General features: G+C 44.7%; 1 protein-coding gene across 19 annotated transcripts in view; it reads right to left on the reverse strand.

The window, feature by feature from the left end:
* AKAP13 (A-kinase anchoring protein 13) overlaps positions 1-23,514 on the reverse strand; it is a 233,000-nt gene that overhangs the window by 11,845 nt on the left and 197,641 nt on the right. For all 19 annotated transcript variants that reach the window (XM_088656962.1, XM_088656966.1, XM_088656961.1 and 16 more), the window contains 14 exons: positions 20,710-20,875; positions 17,870-17,937; positions 16,486-16,546; positions 15,877-16,012; positions 14,630-14,739; positions 11,895-12,041; positions 10,602-10,852; positions 9,265-9,390; positions 8,746-8,863; positions 7,477-7,725; positions 5,643-5,719; positions 4,099-4,280; positions 2,216-2,298; positions 835-1,014 (listed from right to left, as the gene is read on the reverse strand). In XM_088656962.1, coding sequence (XP_088513088.1) covers positions 835-1,014; positions 2,216-2,298; positions 4,099-4,280; positions 5,643-5,719; positions 7,477-7,725; positions 8,746-8,863; positions 9,265-9,390; positions 10,602-10,852; positions 11,895-12,041; positions 14,630-14,739; positions 15,877-16,012; positions 16,486-16,546; positions 17,870-17,937; positions 20,710-20,875 — 1,954 coding nt within the window. The remainder of the gene's footprint in view (positions 1-834; positions 1,015-2,215; positions 2,299-4,098; positions 4,281-5,642; positions 5,720-7,476; positions 7,726-8,745; positions 8,864-9,264; positions 9,391-10,601; positions 10,853-11,894; positions 12,042-14,629; positions 14,740-15,876; positions 16,013-16,485; positions 16,547-17,869; positions 17,938-20,709; positions 20,876-23,514) is intronic.

Genomic DNA, 23,514 nt, shown 5'->3' on the forward strand with positions numbered 1-23,514 from the left:
CTTTACAGAGAGAGTAACATTAAGATGAAAAGTCCCTACACCCAGAAAAAACTTCCAATCTGCGCTGAGACAAAGAGGAAGGGCAACAGAGGCAAGAGAAACAGGGCAAGAACACGTGCAAATGAAATTATCAATGCTTAGGCTAGACTTTGGCAACCTGGTGTCCTCCAGAAGTGTAAGACTACAACTCCCATCAGCCTCGGCCAACATAAACGTGCTGCTTTATCGGGACCTTTCGGCAATCCGTCTTTACTTTCCCTATGAACAAAACTCCCCAACAGCAGCAACATCTAATAACTAACAGTCAACGGGCTACGTACGGCTGATGGGAGTTGGGAGTCCAAAACGTCTGAGAAACAGCAGGTTGGCAAAAGCTGGTTTAGGCTTAAGTTTTGGAAAAGGATGGAATTTAAGGGATTAAGAATTGGGTTGTGGAGATTTGAAATGATGGTGTGTGGGTGCGCATGCGACCAAGCACAGGTGTCCCGGCTGGGAAACTATGCACCCTGACTTGGGGCAAAGTGGTGGACAAAACGGGGGACCAATTCCAACTTCATTTCCTGAATTAAATCTGTCTAACCACATTAGATCCGTCTCACCTTTGCTGCAGTTTAGATCCCTGCATCTTAGCTCAGGATTGTCTACACTGACTGGCAGCAGCTCCCAGGCCTCCAGACAGGGGATGATGCTCCCTGCCCTACACCTGAAAATGCCAGGAATTGAACCTGGAACCTTCTGCATGCGAACTCCTGAGCTACTGTGCATTTGCTAAGGCTGAATATGCAGGTGAATATACATTTCCTTCTGGGGAGAGGGCAGTGAATGGAAGCTTACCTTCAGTTATCACGCTCTTCATCACACTTTCCCCCTTGGGTGCCTCTTCCGTGTTGGCCCGGAACAAGGTCCTAGACCCCGAGCTGTCCTCATGCCCGCTGCAGTCTGTCATGTCCCGAAAGATCTTCTCCTTCTCCTCCAGCAGCGTGATAATCTGTTGGTCTTTTTGATGGAGCTGTTCTATGGGGTGGGGTGGAAGGGGAAGGTCAGTCGAAGAACTGCTGCAGAACACAGAATGTGCCTTGGCGACTCGGTGGGACTCGCAATCACTGAGACCCAGGCCCCACCTTCTGGCGAGTCAGGGAATCGCAGGAATCGAGAGAAACTCAGGTCACAGAGAGTTATTACCATGGGAAAAGGATGCTTTGCAAATGAGGGGAGAGGGCAAGGCAAGGCAAGGCAAACTGATGCAAAGCAAACCAACACTCCACCTAGCCAGACCATTACTCCTTCCGGCTAAGAACTGTGTAGACCAGGTGTCCCCAAACTAAGGCCCGGGGGCCGGATGTGGCCCAATCGCCTTCTAAATCCGGCCCGCGGACGGTCCGGGAATCAACATGTTTTTACATGAGTAGAATGTGTTCTTTTATTTAAAACGCATCTCTGGGTTATTTGTGGGGCATAGGAATTCATTCATATATATTTTTCAAAATATAGTCCGGCCCCCCACAAGGTCTGAGCCTGAGGGACAGTGGACCGGCCCCCTGCTGAAAAAGTTTGCCGACCCCTGGTGTAGACCAAGGGTAGGTAGCATGGCATGGAGCCCTCCAGATGTTCAACTGCGATTCCCACCCACCCTAGCCAGGTTGGCTAACAAATGGGGCTGATGGGAGTTGTAGTCATGTAACATCCAGAGACCGCCAAATTTGCAAAAGCTGGCTTAGGTTTAGTTTCAGGAGGTTTATCTCGAGCAAGACAAAGCATGGATTTGGACGACAAGTTAAAACAAAACTGTGGTTCAGCTCACAGCAGCAGCAAGACTGGAGGAGGAACGAAGTGGCCACAATGAGCTCCCTCTGGGAGCCTGGCACATTCACACTAAAGCATGGTTTGGCTCAGTGTTACATATGAATTGAGCCAATATAGAGTAAGTGAGGAGAGGTTTAAGAGGCAGTGCAGTGCTGCAACTAGCGTGTTGGGTCTCAGTGCAGGGTACTGTATTTGGAATCAAAACACCGTGAAGTTTACTGGGTAGCTTCTAAAAGGGGGCCACATAGGTCTAGCCTGTGGCCCCCAGTTAATGCCATCATCACTGACCACAGTGGTTGGAGCTGCTGGGCTTTGGGCTCTCATATTTGGATGGGCAGTGGTTCCCTAGCTCTAGCACATTTATGGCATGTTTTAGGCAAAGGTTTTTGGCCACAGCTTCTTTTGTTTTTACCTTTCAGTTCCCTGGCTTTGGTGTCGAGCACTCGCTTTTCCTCCTCTGATTCACTAGGGATGCCTTCATCTTCTTCCTTATCCCTGCAGGGAGAACCAAACAGATTGAGTAAAACAGGGCAGGAAAAATATCAACATCTCTGCATCTTTTTTGAAACCCCTGGAGTGCTCATTTGGGATCTGTCAGTGGGAAGCAAATGTTTTAGGAGGAAGGGAAAGACTAATTCTTTGCAGAGGTGACAAGATTTCTGGCAAGGCTTAGAAAGCCTGGACTTGAATGTAAGCAAACTTTTAACAAACATTACAACAAGTTGGCCAGTAGGTGGCCGATTTTGCCTACTGATGTCCAGCACTGGGCAATTTTGCATCAGACGGATTTTTAACTTGCATTATTTGGTATTTTGTGTATTTTGTTGCTATTTGTACTGAATTCTCGTCTGCAGTACATCTTTTAACTTAACAGTAAGGCACTATCAGTCATATTTAGTTTTATGCTCATTTAAAGTCGTATATAGACAAGATATTCAGCTATATGTACAGATGCTACTTATTTATATAACAGTTCAGTTTTAGCAGCCTGTGGCTAAAAAAGCAAAGTGGTTGATTGATGATTAAGCTGCAGAAATGCAGTGGATTAGCATATCTTAGAACTGCTTTTGTATACCCCATTAACTTTAACAAAGATGTCAACACAGCTCAGTTACACACAGACCTTTTTCCAACAAAGGGATCTGTGTCTTTTGCATGCCTGATTACTATAAAGTCCTGTTTAATACAACAACAATCAGTGTGTAGAATGCTTGAGCTGGCCAGAAATTTTGGAACTCCTCCCTTTTATTCAATGTGATGCAAGGACACTGAGCTTAGGAACACTGGAAGAGCTGCCTTATAACTGAATCGGGCTGTTCGCCCATCTAGCTCAGTAAGGTTAAAACCCCTGGACAGTTAAGTCCAGTCAAAGGCGATTATGGGGTTGCAACTCTCATCTCGCTTTCAGATCCAGGGAGCCGGCGTCTGTCCACAGACAGCTTTCCGGGTCATGTGGCCAGCATGACTAAACTGCTTCTGCCACAACGAGACATCGTGACAGATCCCAGAGTGCATAGAAATGCTATTTACCCTCCCACCGCAGTGATACCTATTTATCTACTTGCACTGGTGTGCGTTCGAACTGCTAGGTTGGCAGGAGGGACAGAGCAATGGGAGCTCACTCGGTCGCGGTGATTTGAACCGCCAACCTTCCGATCGGCAAGCCCAAGAGGCTCAGTGGTTCAGACCACAGCGCCACCCGCGTTCCTTGTCTAGCTCAGTACCCCCTCACTACCCTGTCTGGAAAGTTGTTCTCCAGGGTTTCAAACAGAGGTCTGCCCCCGCACTAGCTGGAGATGCTGAGGAAGGCGTGCAAAGCAGATGCCCTACCAGATCTATGGTCCTTCCATTCACATGGCACCATAAGGCCATCAAAAGGGGACATGTGGGTCCTTGACCTGCACATCCTAAGAGCATTCAAATACTGGTGCAATGCTCCAGGGCAGCCTCCACCTTGATGCCACCCTGCCACAGAGACACAGCCAATCCTAAACTTGTTTGCAATTGCATTCCACACACAATGCCCATGGCATTCCACCATTAGTGTTTTGTAGTAATTTCAGATTATGTGGAATATCTGAGCTTTATCTGAGTGGATGTGGTAACCGAGTAATTTCGTTGTTCCCGCAAGGGGACAATGACAATAAAGATTATCTATCTATCTATCTATCTATCTATCTATCTATCTATCTATCTATCTATCATCTATCTATCCATCCATCCATCTATCCATCCATCCATCTATCTATCTATCTATCTATCTATCTATCTATCTATCTATCACCAGCTGCTTACATAGTATTCATGGTGTCCTGGATGCTTTGTATCCAGCTGTTGCGCTCTTCCTTGGAGCTGGCGCGAACTTCCACCATTTCTGGGTCCTTTCCTCCCATGCTGATAAGGAACAAACCCTTCTCCTCATGGGCTACTTCTCGGACAATCAGCTTCTTCAGAGATATCACTGTGGATTTTTGATCCTTTTGGGAAGAAGAGAGGAAAACAAATCAATCTGCTTTCAATCTGATGCAGCCTGACGGGCCTCCTTAACCACTACAAGCCCTAACCAATGGATTATTTAATACATATCCCTCTCTAAAGTACTTCAGTTTAAACACACACACACACACACACACACACACACACACACACACAGGCGCAGGGAGTTTCTCAAGCCTGCAGCCAATCTTAGATACTGCGAATGAGAGCAAGTGACTTACTAAAGCATTCTGGTAGGTTTTAATACTGGTAGTAAGGAGAATTTAGACTAGGAAAACATCTTGGCTCAACTCTTCACTACTGCTCTGATTTGTCCAACACAAGTCCACCTACTATATAATGAAGCTGCCCTAAATCAGAGCCTAAAGGAGGCCCTAGATATTTTCTGGACCAGAATGGGCTTTGGTTTAGATTGGCTTCATTGTATAGCCGAGAAGGAGAACCAGTGGCTCTTCAGAAGTTCCTGGAGTCCAGTTCTCAGCATCTTTGGCCACTGGTCAAGCTGGTTGCTGCTAATGGAAATTGGAGCCCAACAACATCTGGGGAGCCACAGATGTCCCATTCGTGTTGCAGAGAGCCTGGAAACTGACTCTCTTAAGCTGTGTGTTGCTTCCTAACAGTATATTTCCTTACTTATACCAACACAGGAGCATCATCTCAGGTTGCCAAATATGTTTCTGCGTCTCTGCAAAGGGTAGGACTGAATGGGAAAGGAGAACACAAAACTTTTGAAAGCCACAGTTAGGTAATCGCTACTGCATGTTATGGCCTTGAGGTCAGCTAATGCAATGAAGACTTCTGGGGAACTTAAAAGCTTGCTGCAATCTTGTGGCATTTTGGTTGGTCCTAATAAAGACATTGCCCCACTGGGCATTTTGGAGTCCCCCCCCCACTTACAGATCAAAAGCACCATTGCATTTTATAGGTTTCTGAAAAGATTTTTAAAAACCAGCTTTTTAAAGTCCATTTTGTAATTTCATTCTGTTGTTTTAATGTGCTGCTTTATTCCTTCTTTTTCTTGCTCTTTTAAAAACTGTGAGCTTTGGCTAGAGGGGAGCAAATGCTTTAATAAAATAATAGTAATAAATTTGAAAGGTCCTAAGGAAAATGTACATAGAGACAATAGAGCCAGGATTTTTTTTGCTCCCAAATAAATATATACAGTGCCTGTGTGAAGTATCTGCCTTTGCTTAAAAATGGTAAAAAGGAGTGAAAGGAGCTGTTAATTTTTTTAAAAAAAAAGTAAATACAAGAATCATCTTTGATTCAGCAACTCGTTTTTTTAGCCAAATGTATATTTATCAATATTATTATTATTGATGAGAAAGTGCTAAAGATCTTACCAGAGATGCAAACACATATTTCTGGTCCTTTTCCTGAAGAAATATCAGAACATCTGAGAGGAGAACAGCCTGGACTTCTGGCAAAGAAAAAGACAACAGACCATGTAAAAAAAACCACATTTGCTCACTTCTAAACCGCAAGTTGTTTGAGAGACCTGGAAGATTAGGGAATAAGGTGGCTAAGTGGCCGCTCTAGAGAGCTCAAATGCTCCTTATCTACAATCAATGCTTTTGTCCTAAGAAGAAAAGGTGTTAAGATGCTGTATTTTCTAGGGAGTGGCTTTTGCTGGGTATAACTCTCATTGGCTGCAGGCAGCTCTCCATCCACCCACCTCGACCATCAGCATCAAAAGACCAAAGTGTCAAGTCAAGGGGAGTTTCTCCAAAAGTAGTGGCCGCAAGCAGCAAGCTTCTTCCACAAGGTGTCACAATGGCCGTGTTTGCAGATCATCATTTCACTGCACATGAAGTATTTCTAGAATAAATACTAGTTTCTGGAAACCAAAGGAGAATTCTTCTTGCCACATGGCAGGATGTTTACAGGACAACCAATATGCTCCAGGGTGAGAGTTCATCCAGAAGGAGTGTTTAACCATCTCCCCCAGACTGAAGGTGGCACATCCTGGAGCAACTTAGGAGGCAATGGCAAACTTGGTTTCCACAGCCCCCCCAGGCTAAATACTATTACAGCTGAATCACTCTGTACAAGAAGCAATTCATTCTTTAGGATCCGCCTCTGCTATTCAGATAATTTCCCAGGTGCCATATAACAAGTGTCCAGCAAGTATGATGTACCACCTGGGTCTGTGTGCTGGACGTGGCACGTATCGAAGCATCACATGGCTGTGCAGGGGAAAAATAACCCTACAGGTAGCGCTGGGAGGGACTCGCTTCTGAAATCCTGGAGAGGCCACTGCCAGTCAGAGTAGACAATACTGAGCTAGATGGGACAATGGTTTGACTTGGTATAAGGCAGCTTACTATGCAGGGGTGGGGGAAACTATGGCCCTTCAAATGCTGGTGGGCTCCGACTCCCATCAACCGCAGCTAAGAGGGACAATAGTCAGGGATGACAAGAGTTGGGGTCTAGCAACATCTGGAATGGGGGGGGAGTTTAACCCTGCATGAAGGTCATTCCCCGAGGCCCTGTTGGTGGGCAGCTACACAGGATGGGGCCTTTGCAGCAGTGACATCCAAACTTCCACCCTAGAGAGACTCACCTTGTTTCATCTTGGCTGGGGTTTGGATAGCACATTAAAGCATTGCAGTTGCAAAAGGCTTATAGGGGTTCACCGCTAAGTGATGGTTGCTGCTGCTGCTGTCTTATGCCAATATTGCTGGTTTTATTGGGTGTTATTATGGTCCTGATTTCTCTCTCTCTTTACAATACAACAGTTTAAAAGTACAGTCGTACCTTGAACCCCAACCGCCTTGCACATCGAATGTTTTGGCTCCTGAATGCCGCAAACCCGGAAGTCAGTGTTCCAGTTTGCAAACGTTCTTTGGAACCTGAACGTCTGTGGCTTCCGGTTGGCTGCAGGAGCTTGCTGCAGTCAATCAGAAGCTGCTCTTTGGTTTCCAAACGTTTTGGAAGTTGAATGGATTTCCGGAACGGATTCCGTTCAACTTCTCAGGTACGACTGTACTGTAGACCTCTGGAAATCCACTGAGCGGGGGAAAGGCAGGGCACATATTTTAAACAAGCAGCTGTGCTTAAGCAGTCTAGGAATTTAAAAGACTGTCCCAATGTGGACACCGTGGAGGGCCCAGCAAATTACACCTTTATCCATTATGCAGGGACAGGAAGGGAATACAGAAAAGAGGACTCACTTACCTTTCAATTTGCTGGCTGCATTTCTCAGGGAAATGGGCCCATCCCGGACAAATTTCCTGCGCCGCAGGTCCTCTCTGGCAAACATCTGCCCACTCTTCATTCTCATGATAGACTTGCTGTCCGTCCGGGTGTAGATTTCATTGAGGCGCATCTTCTTCTCGTAGTTGCTGACTTTGCTGTTCACAGCAGTGATTACTTCCTTCACCAGGTTTAGGGACAGCACCAAATCTTGATGTTCCTCGTCGTTTTCTTAAAACGCAAGGACACCCATCTTTCAGTTCTCGCTTAATTCTTTTCGCCCAGTTCTTGAGCTTAGCTAACTTCTCTTCTGTTCCCTTCCCCTGACCTATTTGCTAAGCAAATTGTGTAGAGACGGGGAACCATGGGGGCTGGGGTCGAATGGAGCCCTCCAACCCTTTCTGGCCTTCAAACTCTCCCTGGCTAAACCCTTTCGCTGGCCCTTCTTCACACCCAGAGTGTTTTTTGGCTCTTGCTTCCCTTGCTTGTAGGGGTGTGGAGAGACAAGCTTAACTGTATGGAGATAAAATTAGCATCATGGTACAGTAAAGGTAAAGGGACCCCTGACCATTAGGTCCAGTCGTGAAAGACTCTGGGGTTGCGGCGCTCATCTCGCATTATTGGCCGAGGGAGCCGGCATACAGCTTCCAGGTCATGTGGCCAGCATGACAAAGCCGCTTCTGGCGAACCAGAGCAGCACACGGAAACGCCGTTTACCTTCCTGCTGTAGTGGTTCCTATTTATCTACTTGCACTTTGACGTACTTTCGAACTGCTAGGTTGGCAGGAGCTGGGACCGAGGAACGGGAGCTCACCCCATCGCAGGGATTCGAACCGCCGACCTTCTGATCGGCAAGCTCTAGGCTTTGTGGTTTAACCCACAGCGCCACCTGCGTCATGGTACAGTACAAGTGCCTAAACAGGGATCATTGCCAGAAGCAGCATGAAGAATCAGCAGACCCACACAAACCTACACTTGTGCAGTTGAACTAAACAGAAACAACTTAGAAGAATAAGGGTTTCAGAAGCTGCAGGACCATGTCCATGAAATGGAGGTTGCTGTAGAGACAGCTTTCTTTCACCTAAATATATCCTAAGACAACAGTCTCTCAGCAAGCAAGCACAAAGGAATGCTAAAATGTTTTGCAATGGATGCTTTTTATGCCACAAGCCCAATTACAATATGCCAAGGTTTCTGAGGTCCATATCGCCATTTGCTCACCAAGGTGGGAAATGGCAGCTTTCCACCTACCTTTGGTATGCTGCAGTATTCTTTGTAGCAGCACAGGATATTTGGTGATCCTCTGTGTTACTAGCAAGATGCACTCGGGAATGCCCAGACGCCTCACCACAGAGCTGCTCATCTTTTTCTAGAGAAAGAAGAATGAAATGAAAGATAAATGGTATACTCCTCGCCATTGGCCTACTGCTGCTGCTGCTGCTGCTGCTGCTGCTGAGCAGTTATTCCTTGCAAACTATTCCTACCTCACCCCACTTTGATCACACACACATATTCTGCCTGGATACTGGAAGCCCAGGGATAAATATCTGGAGGGCCACAGGCTCCCTATCCTTGCAATAATAAAAATCATCATCATCATCATCATCATCATTATTGTCATTGTACAACCTACGTGGTTGACCTTGGTGAAAAAATCTGGATGGTTTTAAGGAAGAAGCACAATATACAAGAAACTTCACTTGCATGCTTCTTCCCCCATTCCCTACCCCACCGCTACATAAGAGTACATTTGCAAAACACCGGTGTTACCTTGATGAATGCTTGAAACCGTTTCTCCTTGGAATGAAGGTCTTTAAAGTAATTCACCGCCTCATTGTGGTGCCCGCAGAACTTGCCGTAGATTTTCTTCATTCTCTCAGCGTTCTCCCCAGAAAACTGTCAGAAGTTAAAACATATGTTAAGAGTTCGCCAGTTGTCTCCCCAAGTAGGTAAGGCAACCTAATCATCAGCCACTCGCTCAGTTGAGACATCACAGCAGACCGTGGTTTGTGCTAAACGTCCCAGCGCTTCTTGTGGGAAAATGAAAGCGGTGGCTCTCACGGTGGTATTAATGCTTTTATTCATTTAATAGTTGTTTACTTATACCCCACTTTTCACCATCTTAGGTCTCAGAGCGGCTTACAACTATAAAAATCCCATAAATTAAGGCCCAGGAATTTAATCTCTTGGAAATTTAAAGGAAGAACACCAGAAAACTTTAAAACAACAGAGAAATATCCATGATGCAAAAGCCTTCTGAAACAAAATGGTTTTAACAAGACACCTGGAGCTTAGCAGGGACAGGGCCTGTGTGACTTCTAGTGGGAGTCAGTTCCACAGCACTGAATGCATCACTTCTTATTGATGCAAAGCTGTGTTTCTCATCCATGGGAGACCACTAATAGTGCCCCGCACCAGATGATTGCAGTGATCAACCTGGGACATACAATTTTGCATAATATTAAGGGTTACAGTTTTGCTTTTTAAAACCCCTTTTACACATTTAGTGTCATAACTGGACCTCAGAGAGCTATGAATTGTGCAACATGACTTCCCTGAGGTTGTGGCCCTTCTTCAGTAAGCATGCCGTTCCTTCTGTTGTGCTTCAGTCCTGCTCCCATTGTGGTTTTGCTGCTGCATGTTTTTTCCACTGGATTCACTGAAAGGGCTATCTGACTCCAATCAAGTGAATGTTTAAAATAATCTCAAAATAAATAATGTAAGTGTCAATCATTATGCATCACTGTACAGCATCATTTGGAGCGCTCCACAGAGATGTCTCAAGGAATCAGACTAGGTCTGCTTGCAAAAGCAAATACTGCCTTTGACTCCACTAGAACGGCTGGATCCTGCCTCAAGCCTACCGAGCAGGATTTGCAGCAACGTGGGGGCTTTAGGAACTGATATAGCTATTTGCTCCTCCTCACACCTGGCAGAATATATTATGCAAAATAGACACTTAATTTGCTAACAGAGGCTGCAGAATTCTGCCATTCCTCATGCAGAAACATGGCGTTTAGTTTGGGGCACGTGCAACCCAGATTAGGCGGACTGAAACACAGGCTCTGTGCCCTGCGCTGCCCTCAGATACCCTTCCCAGTGCTTACTTGGTTCACAAGGATGTCCCCTATCCTCTTGATGACAAAATTCTTCTCGCTTCTGTCTGCCAGCGACTCCTTCTTCCTCTCCAGAATCCGCTGGAAGAACTGGGTGTGGATGTTTAGCAGGTCGTCCAGGCAGGGGAAGACCTTTTCCACCATCTGCTGCTCATACTGCAGTTCCTGCACCATTCCTCTGCTGTACACGTCGCTCATGATCTTCAAGGTGCGGACGTGGTGCATTTCCGTCTGCATCAGTTCTGAAGGAGAAGAACAGAGAGGGGTGAAGGCAAGACAGACACAAGGGATGTTAGCAAAGAAGGGCCAGGCAAAGCACAGAAAAGCCACAAAACGTAGCACTGGCCATTATAAGCCTGGGGAACGTTTTCCAGCCTCAGGGCCACAGTCCCCTCTAGGCAAGTTTCCAGTGGCCACATGACAGCGATGGTCCAGAAGCAAAAGAGCAACATGTTAATTTAGCTTTTATACAGTAGGCTAGTTAACTACACACCAAAGATGGCCAAGGTGCTGCCCTCCAGATGTTGTCTGACCACAACTCCCATCATTCCTGACCACTGGCCATGCTGGCTGGGGCTGATGGGAGTTGTAGTCCAGAAACATTCAGATGGCATCACATTGGTATCCCCTCTATAATACACCTTTTTCTACCCTCCATCCAAATGAGCATGAAGAATCAACTGAGTTTAAGGGCTCATTCAACATAGGTGGAAATACTCAAAGACACTGCAAAGGACTAGTTAGGAGCGTGGCCAGAGTCCTGAGGGCCAGATAAAAAGGCTTGGAGGGCCACATCTGCCTCTATAGCTAGAGGTTCCCCATCCCTGGGTCACAGAACTCTGCTCTCGAAGCATCTCAGCTCTGGTTTAGTAACTGAGGACGTTCCTATGGTTGCAAAGCCTCAAGAAATACTTGAAATCAGAACTTTTTTGAGGCAGTTCACAGACAATATAAAAGACAACAAGAATCTACAAAGAATACACACATCAAACAGTAGCAACGTGATAAAACAGTACAGCAGAACAAACAACAGAATCTTAAAAGGGTGAATTCTAGAAGAAAAAGAAAACACCGAGGGGAAGAATGCCTTCTGAAATAATGAATGGGATTGGGGGAAAGGGTCTTCAATCATCTCTATACCACCTTGTCCATTCCTGGGATTAGCAGAAGAAATAAATGTAAAAAAGAGAAACCACACATTTTTGCTAATGTACAAAGCTTGCAGAATTTTATTTCTGTGCTTGCAGAATTTTGATCGTCTTAGCATTAAATTGTGACGCTCACCATAAATGACATCTTGCCGCTTCACAACATCCTTCTTTTGTTGCCGGAGAAACTTGGCGTCTACGACTTGACTCCAGGACTGGGCTTCCAGCTGCTTTGAGTCTGTTTCAAAATCTCCCATGAGCTGGCCTTCATTCATGTCTGCACCTGGATAGTGGAGAAAGGAAATCTGAATGAGAAATGCTCCTAGTATTTTTTATCCCCAAGTTTGCTGAGCTGCAAGGTTGATGCTTTTATCAATACATGTGCTACAAAATTGAGTATTGGCTTCCAGGTGTTGGTGTCTCATCAGATGACGGCCCAAATTTAGGATCACCTGTCCACAGGGGTGTATGAAGTGGGGGGCGGAGGGGACGGTCCGCCCCGGGTGCCACTCTTGGGGGGGTGACAAGATGGGTCCTGCCTCCCCCCAGCTGTAGAGTGGCCAAGGGAGCGCACAGTCTGTATGGGTGCCGCTCATGTGCAGTCCGTATGCGATGTCGTGCGTGAGCGGCATCCCGTACAGACGCGGCGTGCGAGCGACTGCCTGTATGGCCTCTGCGCATTAGCAGTAGCCCGTACGGACTGCGCATGTGCAGCATCCCATATGGCATTCCGTACAGATTGCGCATGCGCAGCATGCCACCCATGCGCACTCTGTACAGGCTGCCCCGCCCCAGGTGCCAGAGAGGGTTCCTCCGCTACTGCCTGTCCAGGAGGCCTAAGGATTGCAGAATTCATTGAGCCTCCTTGAAGACATGTCAGAATCTGAGTTAGCAAATCCTGAACTTTGGAACAGCAACGCTGACCTTTTGAGTGGGGAGCTTCAGACCCTCTTCCTTCGTGCAAGAGAGGAAGCTGGAAACTATGGTTCAAGGATTCGAAAAAAAACCAGGAGCTGGAAGCCAGCTTTATACCACAGCTTCATAGACCAGTTTACACATAAAGGGAAAGTGCAAGAAATATCACACCTCCCCAAGCTATATTTGGAGGGAAGGGTCTTTTTTATCCCATTCTGAGTGCAGGCAAGAAGGAATATCCTCAGTGTGGTTTGAGTTCATGATGTTGTTGCACAGTAAAATCTGACTGGCTAAGGGTCGCTTTGATTATCACATTACCCAGCATTGAGATGATCGTTTCTAGACCCATTAAGCTCCGTTAGAGTAACCATGTAATTCCCCCCCTTTGTTTTTCAAAAGTCTTCCATAAGTTACTTGCTAGTTAATGCTTAGTAAATCCGCAATTACAGTGTACATCTCCAAGAGCGAACCATTTATGTAATGACATGTAATTGCATTGTAATTAAGGTGCAATTTACCCGCCTTTGTTTACTCTGGTGAAATTAACAGAATGGTTGAAAGGGGCTCTGCGAAGCCTGCAAATTCGAGCTATGAAAGCAATTAACAGATGAGCCTGGAGCCGAGGATTATCCAGCGTAGCAGTGCATCACGCAGCAAGAGAGAGCAGGAAACCCACTTACTTATCCTCTGAATACAATTTAAGAAAAAATTATCTGCTACCAAAGCAGCCACTGCTCACTGCTGCTTGAAAGGACACCATTCTGCGTGTCTTAGCTGTGCCTAGCTAAAATGAATTAACGGATGGGTTATGTCCTGGTGCACAAAGAAATTTGGTTTCCAGGTCCAAAACAACCTACGCAGAGATTGAACAGAAAAAGTAATCATTTGATTTGGGAACTATGAAAAGATAGCAGGCCACATAGTGGCAGCAGTCACACGCCAACCCAAACCAAGTGTGGTCTCCCGAGGAGGAGATTGTAGCCAGTCTTCTCCCTCGTCCTTTTAGCTTAGTAAGTTGAGGCGACCAAACCAAGGTTTAGTTTAGCACACTTTTCAAATCTGGGATTGTGGTTAAGATCTCTCCCCCTTATCCACAATCTGGAGTGAAGGTTTGGTTTATGATTTTTAGGCTGTAGTTAAGAAGGAAAATGCTAAACCATGATCCTGGGCTCAGGTGACTTAATACCGTATTCACTCGAGTCTAATGAGCCATCAAATCTAATGCACACCTCAGTTTTCAGAACCTTGAAACAAAACAAAAGAAGTATTTGCTGGTGAATGTAAATGTGCCATCGAATCCAATGCACACCTTAATTTTCTCGGTGTAATTTGGCCAAAAAAGAGGTGAGCATTAGATTTGAGTAAATATGGTAAATCAAACCTTGGCTTAGCTACCTTGCTGTGATAAAAAGGACCAGGAAGGAGCAAAGTGGGTGCAATGCCTCTCCGGGAATGAGCACTGCATCACCATGACATGCAAACCAGACTAGTATATAAGAGTGTGAGAACTGTGTTATGAAAGCCGCAATTAAATTTGGAGCCTAGTTCTAACTAAGGCAATAATCTTGTGTCTAGGCTGTAGCACAGGAGTTTGGACCTCCGGATACTATTTGGCTACAAAGCCCATCAGTCCTCCCCCCCAAAAGCTCAACAACTCCTGTCAATCCTCCCACACCCATGCTGGGAGTATATCTTGGGAGTTGGACATGCCTGCAATAATATATTTGTACATAGTAAACTAGTCCATCTACAGTCTACAATAGACCTAATTTGATTTGGTGGATGTTTTCAAGGACATTTTGTACACACAGGAAGCTTCAAACCATCACCACTTGCAGTTGAATCTTGCTTGGTGATTTCAGCCACTGTGAGAACAGGATGCTGGACTAGATGGGCCTCATCCATCAGGCTCTTCTTATGATCACTACTTGAGACTGTTTTACTGCTACCACTTACCTTCATCTGTTAATGACTCCATGGATTCGTTCACCCGGCTTATTTTATTCAAGGAGTCCGTTGACTGGGAGAGGAACTTCCATGAAAGTATGTTTTCATCGTTCCCAACTCTGGAGGGACACAGAGGCAGAAAAGAACAGGCCATTCAGAATTTTACTTTTGCTGGACAGCTGACTCAGGAAACCTGGGTCTCCACTGAGGAATGCAGGGAAGGTGCGATATGAGATGGGGAAGGGGCAGCTGCCTGCCTCTTCTCCCCTGCAACCCCAGTTCCTACCTCGATCCATTGCTTGAAATCTCCAATTATTCAAACACATTGACTATTAACAAGAGGAGACAGCATATATGCCCAGACGTGGTTATGGTATCCAAAACCAGGCATGGGGCACCTGCGATTCTGCAAATGTTGCTGGACTTAAACTCCCAACTCCCATCGTCCCTGAACATTGACCATGCTAGCTAGGGCTGATGAGAGATGGATTCTAGTAAACCCTGGAGGAGCACAGGTTCCCCATCCATACTTTAAATCATCTCACCATACGAAGGTGTGAATCTCCACTCAACACACAAGGCTGTCTTACAAGGGTGAGGAACCTTTTTGGCTTGGTGGGCCAGATTGTTATCTGTCCCCATCCCCATGGGCCAACTTGGACAGGTGGGCAGGGCAAATGTCCTGTTAATCACCTGACATTATGACACCCAGTGACTGATAGCTGGGTTGTCCTACCCATCTGTCAAAGTCCTTTGCACAATGTTAGGGACCAGCAGCAGCAGAAGCTTTCTGCATGGGCCAGCTGTGCAACAAGAGTTCCCCCATGGGCGATTATTTTGTGTAGTCAATCCAGCCTACGTATAATGGCACGCAGAGACATATAACAGCAGGTAGACAGGGTTGGGCAGAAACAGCCAGAGTGGAAACCGTGCTGGGCCAAATATGGCCCATAGCTTGTAGCTTCTCCACCCCAAAGTGAAACCACGTACAGAGGAGTAAAACTACTGATTCATCTGGGCAGTTGCTCTCGACTCTGATTCGCATCAGTTCTCCAGAGTTTCAGGCAGGGTTCTCTTGCAGCCCTGCCACTTAAAATCCTTCCAATTGCAAAATAATAATAACCAGGAACTAAGCCTGGGATTTTCTTCACAGGCTCTTCCTTTGAGTTGTGCCTCTATTCACTGTTCAACTCATCAAACCATGCACTTATGTACCTGCCCAGAAAATGTACCTGCCCAGAAAGAATGACCCTTACCCAGCAATGTTCTGGATGGAGACACTTTTTGAAAGGGAAGGGTTATGCTGGGATCGCCTGCTATTGAACATGGAGGTCACGGTGTTCTCATCAGGGGCTAAAACCGCAGATCGAGGTCTCTCCTTTGGCTGAGAGGCTGCAAAGGGGGAAATATTGTCACCATCTCTTTAGTTACAGTCAACAGGCCTGTGAGAATTTTATAACAACTGACAATAACGTGAATAAAAATACACATCAGTACAAGTGAGAAACACAGAATTAAACAACACACACATGGCAATCGCGAGTGGTATAAGAAGAACAGACATAACTACAAAGCTTTGCAGCTGGATTTTCAGCACAACGTTCAGAATTCATGCTCCACCAAGCTAATGAAAAAATTTAAATGCTAGGAAAGTCCTACTCAGAGTAGACCAGCTGAAATTAATGAGCTCATGTTAGTAATGTGACCAGCACTGGCTACAACCTTATATTCTGCTCATGATCTTAAAGCACATACAACTGCTTCTATGTCATAATTAGAAAAAGAAAAAGGAAAAAAAAACCCTGGTGCCAACTTTTGAGGTGCTGCTGTGAGAAGTAAAGAAGGAAGGGAAAAAAGCTACTTACGCTTATTTCTCATAATTACTGTAGGTAACGAGGAAGTATCATTAACTAGAAGGCCTCCTTTCTGGAGATGGAAAAAATAAAGAGAACAAATGAATTGCTACTCTGCATTAGAAACAATTTGTTGAAGGAGCTTAAAACATACACAGGCACCTCCACATATACCCTTAAAACGTGACACAGCCAGCCTGTTAGTATTCTGAAGACTTTTGTTTCATTCCAGCAGGCATTTAAACCGAATTCTGCTTTTATAGGTTAAGTGGATTTTTACTCTTTTGTGCTGTACTTTTGAAAATTGCTTGAGAGGCCTCTGTAGTTAAGCGGTATATAAAATAAACAGAATAAATATGTCCAACCATGGTTTGCTTTGTTCAAGCTAACCATGATTATAAATCAAAGTTTAAACAAAAATTTAAAAAATTGCTTCCAGTAGCACCTTAGAGACCAACTAAGTTTGTCACAGGTATGAGCTTTCGTGTGCATGCACACTTCTTCAGATACACTGAAACAGAAGTCACCAGACTTCAGTGTATCTGAAGAAGTGTGCATGCACACGAAAGCTCATACCTGTGACAAACTTAGTTGGTCTCTAAGGTGCTACTGGAAGCAATTTTTTAAATTTTTTGTTTCGACTACGTCAGACCAACACGGCTTACCTCACTGTAACTAGAACCAAAGATTGTTCTCACATATGCAAGAACCAGGTCTAGAAATCAATGTATGAACTGCCCCCAGTGAACTGATGCAGACCCTGCAATTCTCATCTAAGGCTTCTCTCCATGTGCCCAGTCTACAGGAGGTCTGGAGAGCAGCAAAACAAGAACAGGCATTTTCAATGGTGGCTCCCTGCTTGTGGAATGAGAGGCTCACCTGGCACTATCATTGCATATTGTGGTTTTAACGTTCTCATGTCTTAAACTATGGTTGTAAATCTCTTAGTGATTTGTAAACCACTTTGTAAAAAATAACCAAAAAAACCTCAAAGTGGTTTACAATTAAGAAGCATATAGACCCCTGACTTTTAATTATCTGCTGTCTTATTCAGGGAATGCGATGTTTAAGTCCTGCCTTTTCAAAATAGGAATGAGTTTTATATTTTTCTCTGTTTAAACTGGTTTTAATGTATGTTTGTTTATTCTTGTGGGTCACTTTGAGTTCCGCAGTAGAAAAAAAATACTGAATAAACAAACATATAAAAACAGCAGGAGACATGAGATTTTTCAAGGCAGAGAAAACCTTCAAGGCAGAGAAAACCTGCTCTTCTGAAAAGCAGAGGTCTATACTCCAGACATCCTGGTCGTATTATTACCATACAATTTCTAGGCACAAAAAGAAAATTTTGGATAACTGCCTTTTTTTGCACAAATGGAAACAAGACCATTCTTACCTTCATTTTGGTTTTGGCACAAGCAACCACGCTCTCCTTGCAGTTTTTATGGACTAGGACACCACAAGCTGTATAAAAGAAGGACAGCAGCACATGTCACTATTTGTCCAGTTTCTCGTGATGGTCTTCAGAGTTTAACAATTCTGACCTCCTTAGGTGCCCAGCAGCCATCGGGACAGCTAAAATTTGCTGTCTTTCATGTTAATTACTTGTGCCACCAGAAAGAAAGATGGCCTCCTCCTATCATCCTGCCACCAAATCTTCCAACTTTAAAATGTAGAAGAATGGGGAAATACCAAGTTCAGCGGGAAATGAGATGTAAAAGAAAGCCGATGGACCAACATCAAATTAAATGGAGACATTCTCTATTCCCCCTTCCCTTACTACTCAGATTTCCAGTAAAAGAACCCTTTGCAATTTGTAAGTACCCAAAACTCACTTCCGATTCCTTCTTCTACAGAACTCACAAGGAGCACTGGTCTTGCTATACACTTGTCCTATGTCATCACACCCGGGCTTGCCATCATAGAGAATTCATGATAAAGCAGCGACAGCTGATCTGGCTCCTGTGCAAGATGAGCACTTATGGGAGCCGTTATCTGTACAAACTAGCTGCCTAACTAAGCTATATTTTTCCATTTCTGCTCTGAGCTTCTTGGGGGAGAAAAATGTGATGTATTGCCACAGAACATCTGAATAAGTTGTCAAATCTTCCCATCACAAGCCCTACGGCGCTACGTTATGCATACAACACTTTGGGGGTGGGTGCGAAGAAAGCCAAGCTACTTTCGTTTCTCATAATCCTCGTCATCGCCACAGTCAATACCGGTTGGGCAACAGAAAAACGTCTCATCGGTTAACCTTTGCATTTTCACCTGAGTCAATAGCAACAGACCAGCAACTTCAGGTTCTCAGACAAGGAAATGCCCCGTGGAGATAACGTGGCTCAGTTTTGACATTGTACACGTTAGGCGATTATGCAAAGGAAAATACTGAATTGCGTCACAACCTGTGACTCAGGTATAGATCCCCCAGCCCAATAGCAGATAGCTTTGTTTTATTTATTTATTTTGCTCAAAAGCCTCACTTGAACCCAAACTCATTTTGATTAAGGGCTCACAGCACATGCTGATTTTAAAAGCCCTGACACAAGGGTTAGAATTCTTAGGTTTTAAAAGGGAATATACAAGGAATATTCTATTCCCCTTCTGAACACCTCCTCCTCCCCCAGGAAACTAACTTGTTAGATGTAATGCCATCATTTTCTATCTGGAAATAATAATAATAATAATAATTCTGACTTGATTTTGGTGCTATATTTCCTGGAATGAAAGGAGGAGGGGATTTGTCTCTGGCTACTTCCATATACAACAACTTACAGTTCAGTATTCACCTGCATCACTAAACAGAATTTTACATTCTGAAAGGCATCACCTTTTGCCCGGTCATGTGAACGAACTAGTAAGCATATAAACTGAAGACCAGAACTACTACCGTGTTTCCCCCTTTTTAAGACACCGTCTTATAACTTTATTTCCTCAAAAAAACACAGGGTGGCTTACTTTCGGTGGGATGTCTTATTTTTTAATTACTGGTACGGTTTTTACGACTCAGGGCGCTGGCTCAGGGCGCTGCTGTGCTCTCTTGAGTGCTCAGCACTGCAGCAGCCACCGGTTCCGGGCGGCGGGGCAGCAGGCGTCCTTGGCCAGGCCAGGCGGAGGCCACTGGCTCAGGCGCTCCCCCCGCCGCTGCAGGGTGCTCCAAGCTCCTTGGCTGGGCCAGGCAAGGAAGAAGCAGTGAGCCCAGCGGTGGTGGCAAGCGGTGGTGGCAAGCGGAGCACGGGGATGCAGCCAGCAAGGCGGGAGCGCGATCAGCTGTTAAGCAGAGCTCTTGGCCGCATGGAGTGACTCTGTGAGTGGAGGTGCCTGTGGGGGTTGGTTTCCATGGCGCGGAAGTATGGCTTATTTTGGGGGTATGTCTTATATTTCTCAAATGCTTAAAAACCCTGCCATGGCTTACTTTATGACTATGTATTAAAAAGGGGGAAACAGGGTAGATCTGTGGGAAGTGATTGAAAATGAATGCATTGCAGTCAAGAAGGAGAGGTATGCAAAATCAGAGCAGGAAAGCAATGGATTTAATGAATACTTCCTTATGAAAACTGTCCTGACTGCAAAACCGATTTTTGTTTTTTACGATGATGTTATACACCAAGGGCAATGAGTTTCAGCCCTCCTGACACTGAATCATTCAAACACCTCCTGATTTCAACTTCGGGGGGGGGGGGACTCCAAGACTCTAACAAAGAACAGCACCTGCATTTTTATATCCACAACAACCTTGCAAGCTAAGACTGACTCAAGGTCATCCATTCATTTGAACCCAGATTTCCCTGGTCTAAGTCCAACAGTCTCTAACTCCTCCACAGTACACTGGATTTTTATTTTTATTATTTTTTTTGGTCCTTGTTTCTTTGCTATTGTTTACTTTGTACAACACTTAACACTGGGTGAAGACTGAATTCAAATCTCCCAAATCATCCATGGAGCTCAATGGGTCACCTTGTGGCCAGCCACCAACTCTCACCCTAACCTACATCACAAGGTTGTTGGGAGGATAACACGTAAAGGCAAGATAGAAAATAAATAAATTTGGCTTGTTCTGGGTGTTCAAATTGGCCTTATTGGTGGAACCAATTTGGAGTCTATTAAATTGCTCTCTGGGACCAAAATGGCAGCCACTTTTGTTAATTTCACCATCACCCATCTACATTTTGATTGGAAAATAATTCTCCACACGTCTGTCTGCAATAGAACACAGGGCAGAAAAATGCCACTCACTTGCACAGGCAAAGGAATCCTTGTTAAAAGGCTTCAAACAGTGGAAACAATGGACAGGCCCCACCGTCGGGGTGGCACTGAAGAGATGCCCATTTATCATCTTCTTGTCCTTTTCCTTGGAGTCTTTGTCCTTCTCTTTTGTTTTCTCCTTCTCTTTCTCTTTTTCCTAAAAGAAAGAAAGAAATGTGTGAGGATGGGAAACCCCAAAGACAATGAGCTCTTTGGTTTTTTTGTGTGTGTGCGTGGAAGACACTTTTTCACCTGAGGGAAAAATTTGGGAGCCATATCACTGGACACCACACATATTCTCACCTCTCATTCTGTCTCACACCAAGCTCAGTCGTGAGTCATTGGCACATCTGAATCAGCCACATGACCAAGGCCATAAATATTTACCTTTGCAAGTGCCTGTGGACATTTACTCCTGTAAGGTTTTTTTTTACTATTTCACTTTTATTAATTTATGAATCACCTTTCTTTGTGTGTGTCAAGGCAATTTACAAACGCATCATAAAAACAGCTAAACTAGGTGGTGGTTGTTTTTAGGTACAAAATAACAAGCTAGGTTTAAAAGCAACACAAAGCAAACATCTACGGGAGAGATATTTTCATCTAGCTGGAAAAGCCTGTTGAAAGAAAAATGTTTGTGTGTGAGAGAGAGATATTTTTTAATTAATTTTTTCAAACATTTTCACAATAACCTTCAAATCAAACAATTACATTATTTCACGAGTTGACTTCCCACTCTCACCTCCACTGTGCTTTTGTTCAAACCTTTTCTACTGCATTTTATCTTTATCTACAACCAAAAATTCCTCTATTGTGATTATCTTGTCATTTTTCTTCTACTGCTTTTATCTCAAATCCCGCTCACAATTTCATTTGACTCTAATGCTTTTTAAGTAGTCCATGAAAGACCCCCATTCCAAAGAAAAATGTTTTAAATTGCTTCTGGAAAGCAGAAATAGTGGGTGCCTATCACAGTAATAGCCACCAACTTGGATGGTTTTTTCTTGCTTTTTAAAATTTTAAATAGAGATTAAATAAATTAACGCAGGATAAGTAAGGGACCCAGGTGGCACTGTGGGTTAAACCACTGAGCCTAGGGCTTGCTGATCAGAAGGTCGGCGGTTCGAATCCCTGTGACGGGGTGAGCTCCCGTTGTTTGGTCCCAGCTCCTGCCAACCTAGCAGTTCGAAAGCACGTCAAAATGCAAGTAGATAAATAGGAACCGCTACAGCGGGAAGGTAAACGGTGTTTCCATGTGCTGCTCTGGTCTGCCAGAAGTGGCTTTGTCATGCTGGCCACATGACCTGGAAGCTATACGCCGACTCCCTCGGCCAATAATGCGAGATGAGCACGCAACCCCAGAGTCAGTCACGACTGGACCTAATGGTCAGGGGCCCCTTTACCTTTAAGGCTATCAATGGCTGTTTAGCCACGAAGGCAATGGTCTACCTCCACTACCTCCATCTCCAGAGGCAAGGCATTATGCCTCTGAATACCTGTTGCTGACCATCAAAAGTGGGGAGAGTACTACTGGACTCAAGTCATTCTTCTGAGCTTCTCATGAGTATCCAATTGGTCAGTGTGAGAACAGGATGCTGGAGTAGATGGGCCCAATTTGGTCTGATTCAGAAGACTCTATTATGTTCTTATGACTGATGAACTCGCTCATATTTAGTATGAATTGGCAGATATTTATGGCACTTGTCAAGCCACGGACCTCAAACAGTATTTGGGAGGGCAGAAGATGATTTGCAAGTCTGTTTAATTCCATCCGTTCCAAGAAGCTGCCCGAGCAGCAACAACACAGTTAACTGCATGAGGGAAGCTGAAAGGGTTGGCAGCAACGGAGACAAAAATTATGGCCAGCCCTGCAGTCTTCAGGAGGAAAAGCTCTGAGCCCCCTGGATGACACATGCAAATTTATTTGTGTACAGGCATGGTCCTCACAATAAACGGTTTTTGTTGTTGTTGTTGTTGTTGTTGTTGACACATGCAAATCTTGGTAACATGCTACGTAATTCTGCATCTCCGGGGTCTCTCTGCATCTCCGTGTCTCTCTGACTTCAGTCCAAAGTGTCTCTAGAAGCACCGTGCATACCTACAATTCTGACTGTAGCCCCTGAGGGAAGTCTTATCAGCCCCAATCGAAGCACTACATTCCAAAGCGAGAATGCAAAGTTATACAGCTGTAGCAAGCAATCCTTCTTTCAACCAGGCCTGTCTGAAGCATCAATCCTTCTAAACACAGTTCCTCGGAAGTAAGCACCACTGAATTTTGTGAGACTTACTTTCAACCATCCAAGTTGGTGGCTATTACTGTGATAGGTTTGATCCGAAACTTACCGTACTTCTTTTCAGAAACCATGGAAGCTTTCATTACTATTGAACTATCAATGATACAAATCGTGAATTTTAATCTGGGAGAGACATTGCTGGGTGAAGAACGTAGCGTTCCCCCCCCCCAATAAATCACTGGAACAAAGAACAACCACACTGGGCACTGCTGCTTTAAAATATTCAGTAGCATCTGGAACATTGAGGAATAGGAATTTAGAAAGTTGCCATTCTCAAGATTCAAATGAGATCCTTCAGTCTGCAAAAATAAGTTGGAGCAAAAGGAAACACACTTTCACCCCACAAGTAACAGTGATGAGGAAGAAATTTTGCTCTTTTTTTGCATCTGCCTTTCACACACCTTGCATCCCTGCCCCTCCAACATGATCTGCACACAGCGTTTGAGGAACTTTTATCTCACTTTCAAGAAGCCCTTCTGCCAATTTAACCCCTTTGTTTGTT

This window comes from Zootoca vivipara, chromosome 13, assembly GCF_965207765.1.
Source record: "Zootoca vivipara chromosome 13, rZooViv2.hap1.1, whole genome shotgun sequence".
Lineage (NCBI taxonomy): Eukaryota > Metazoa > Chordata > Lepidosauria > Squamata > Lacertidae > Zootoca > Zootoca vivipara.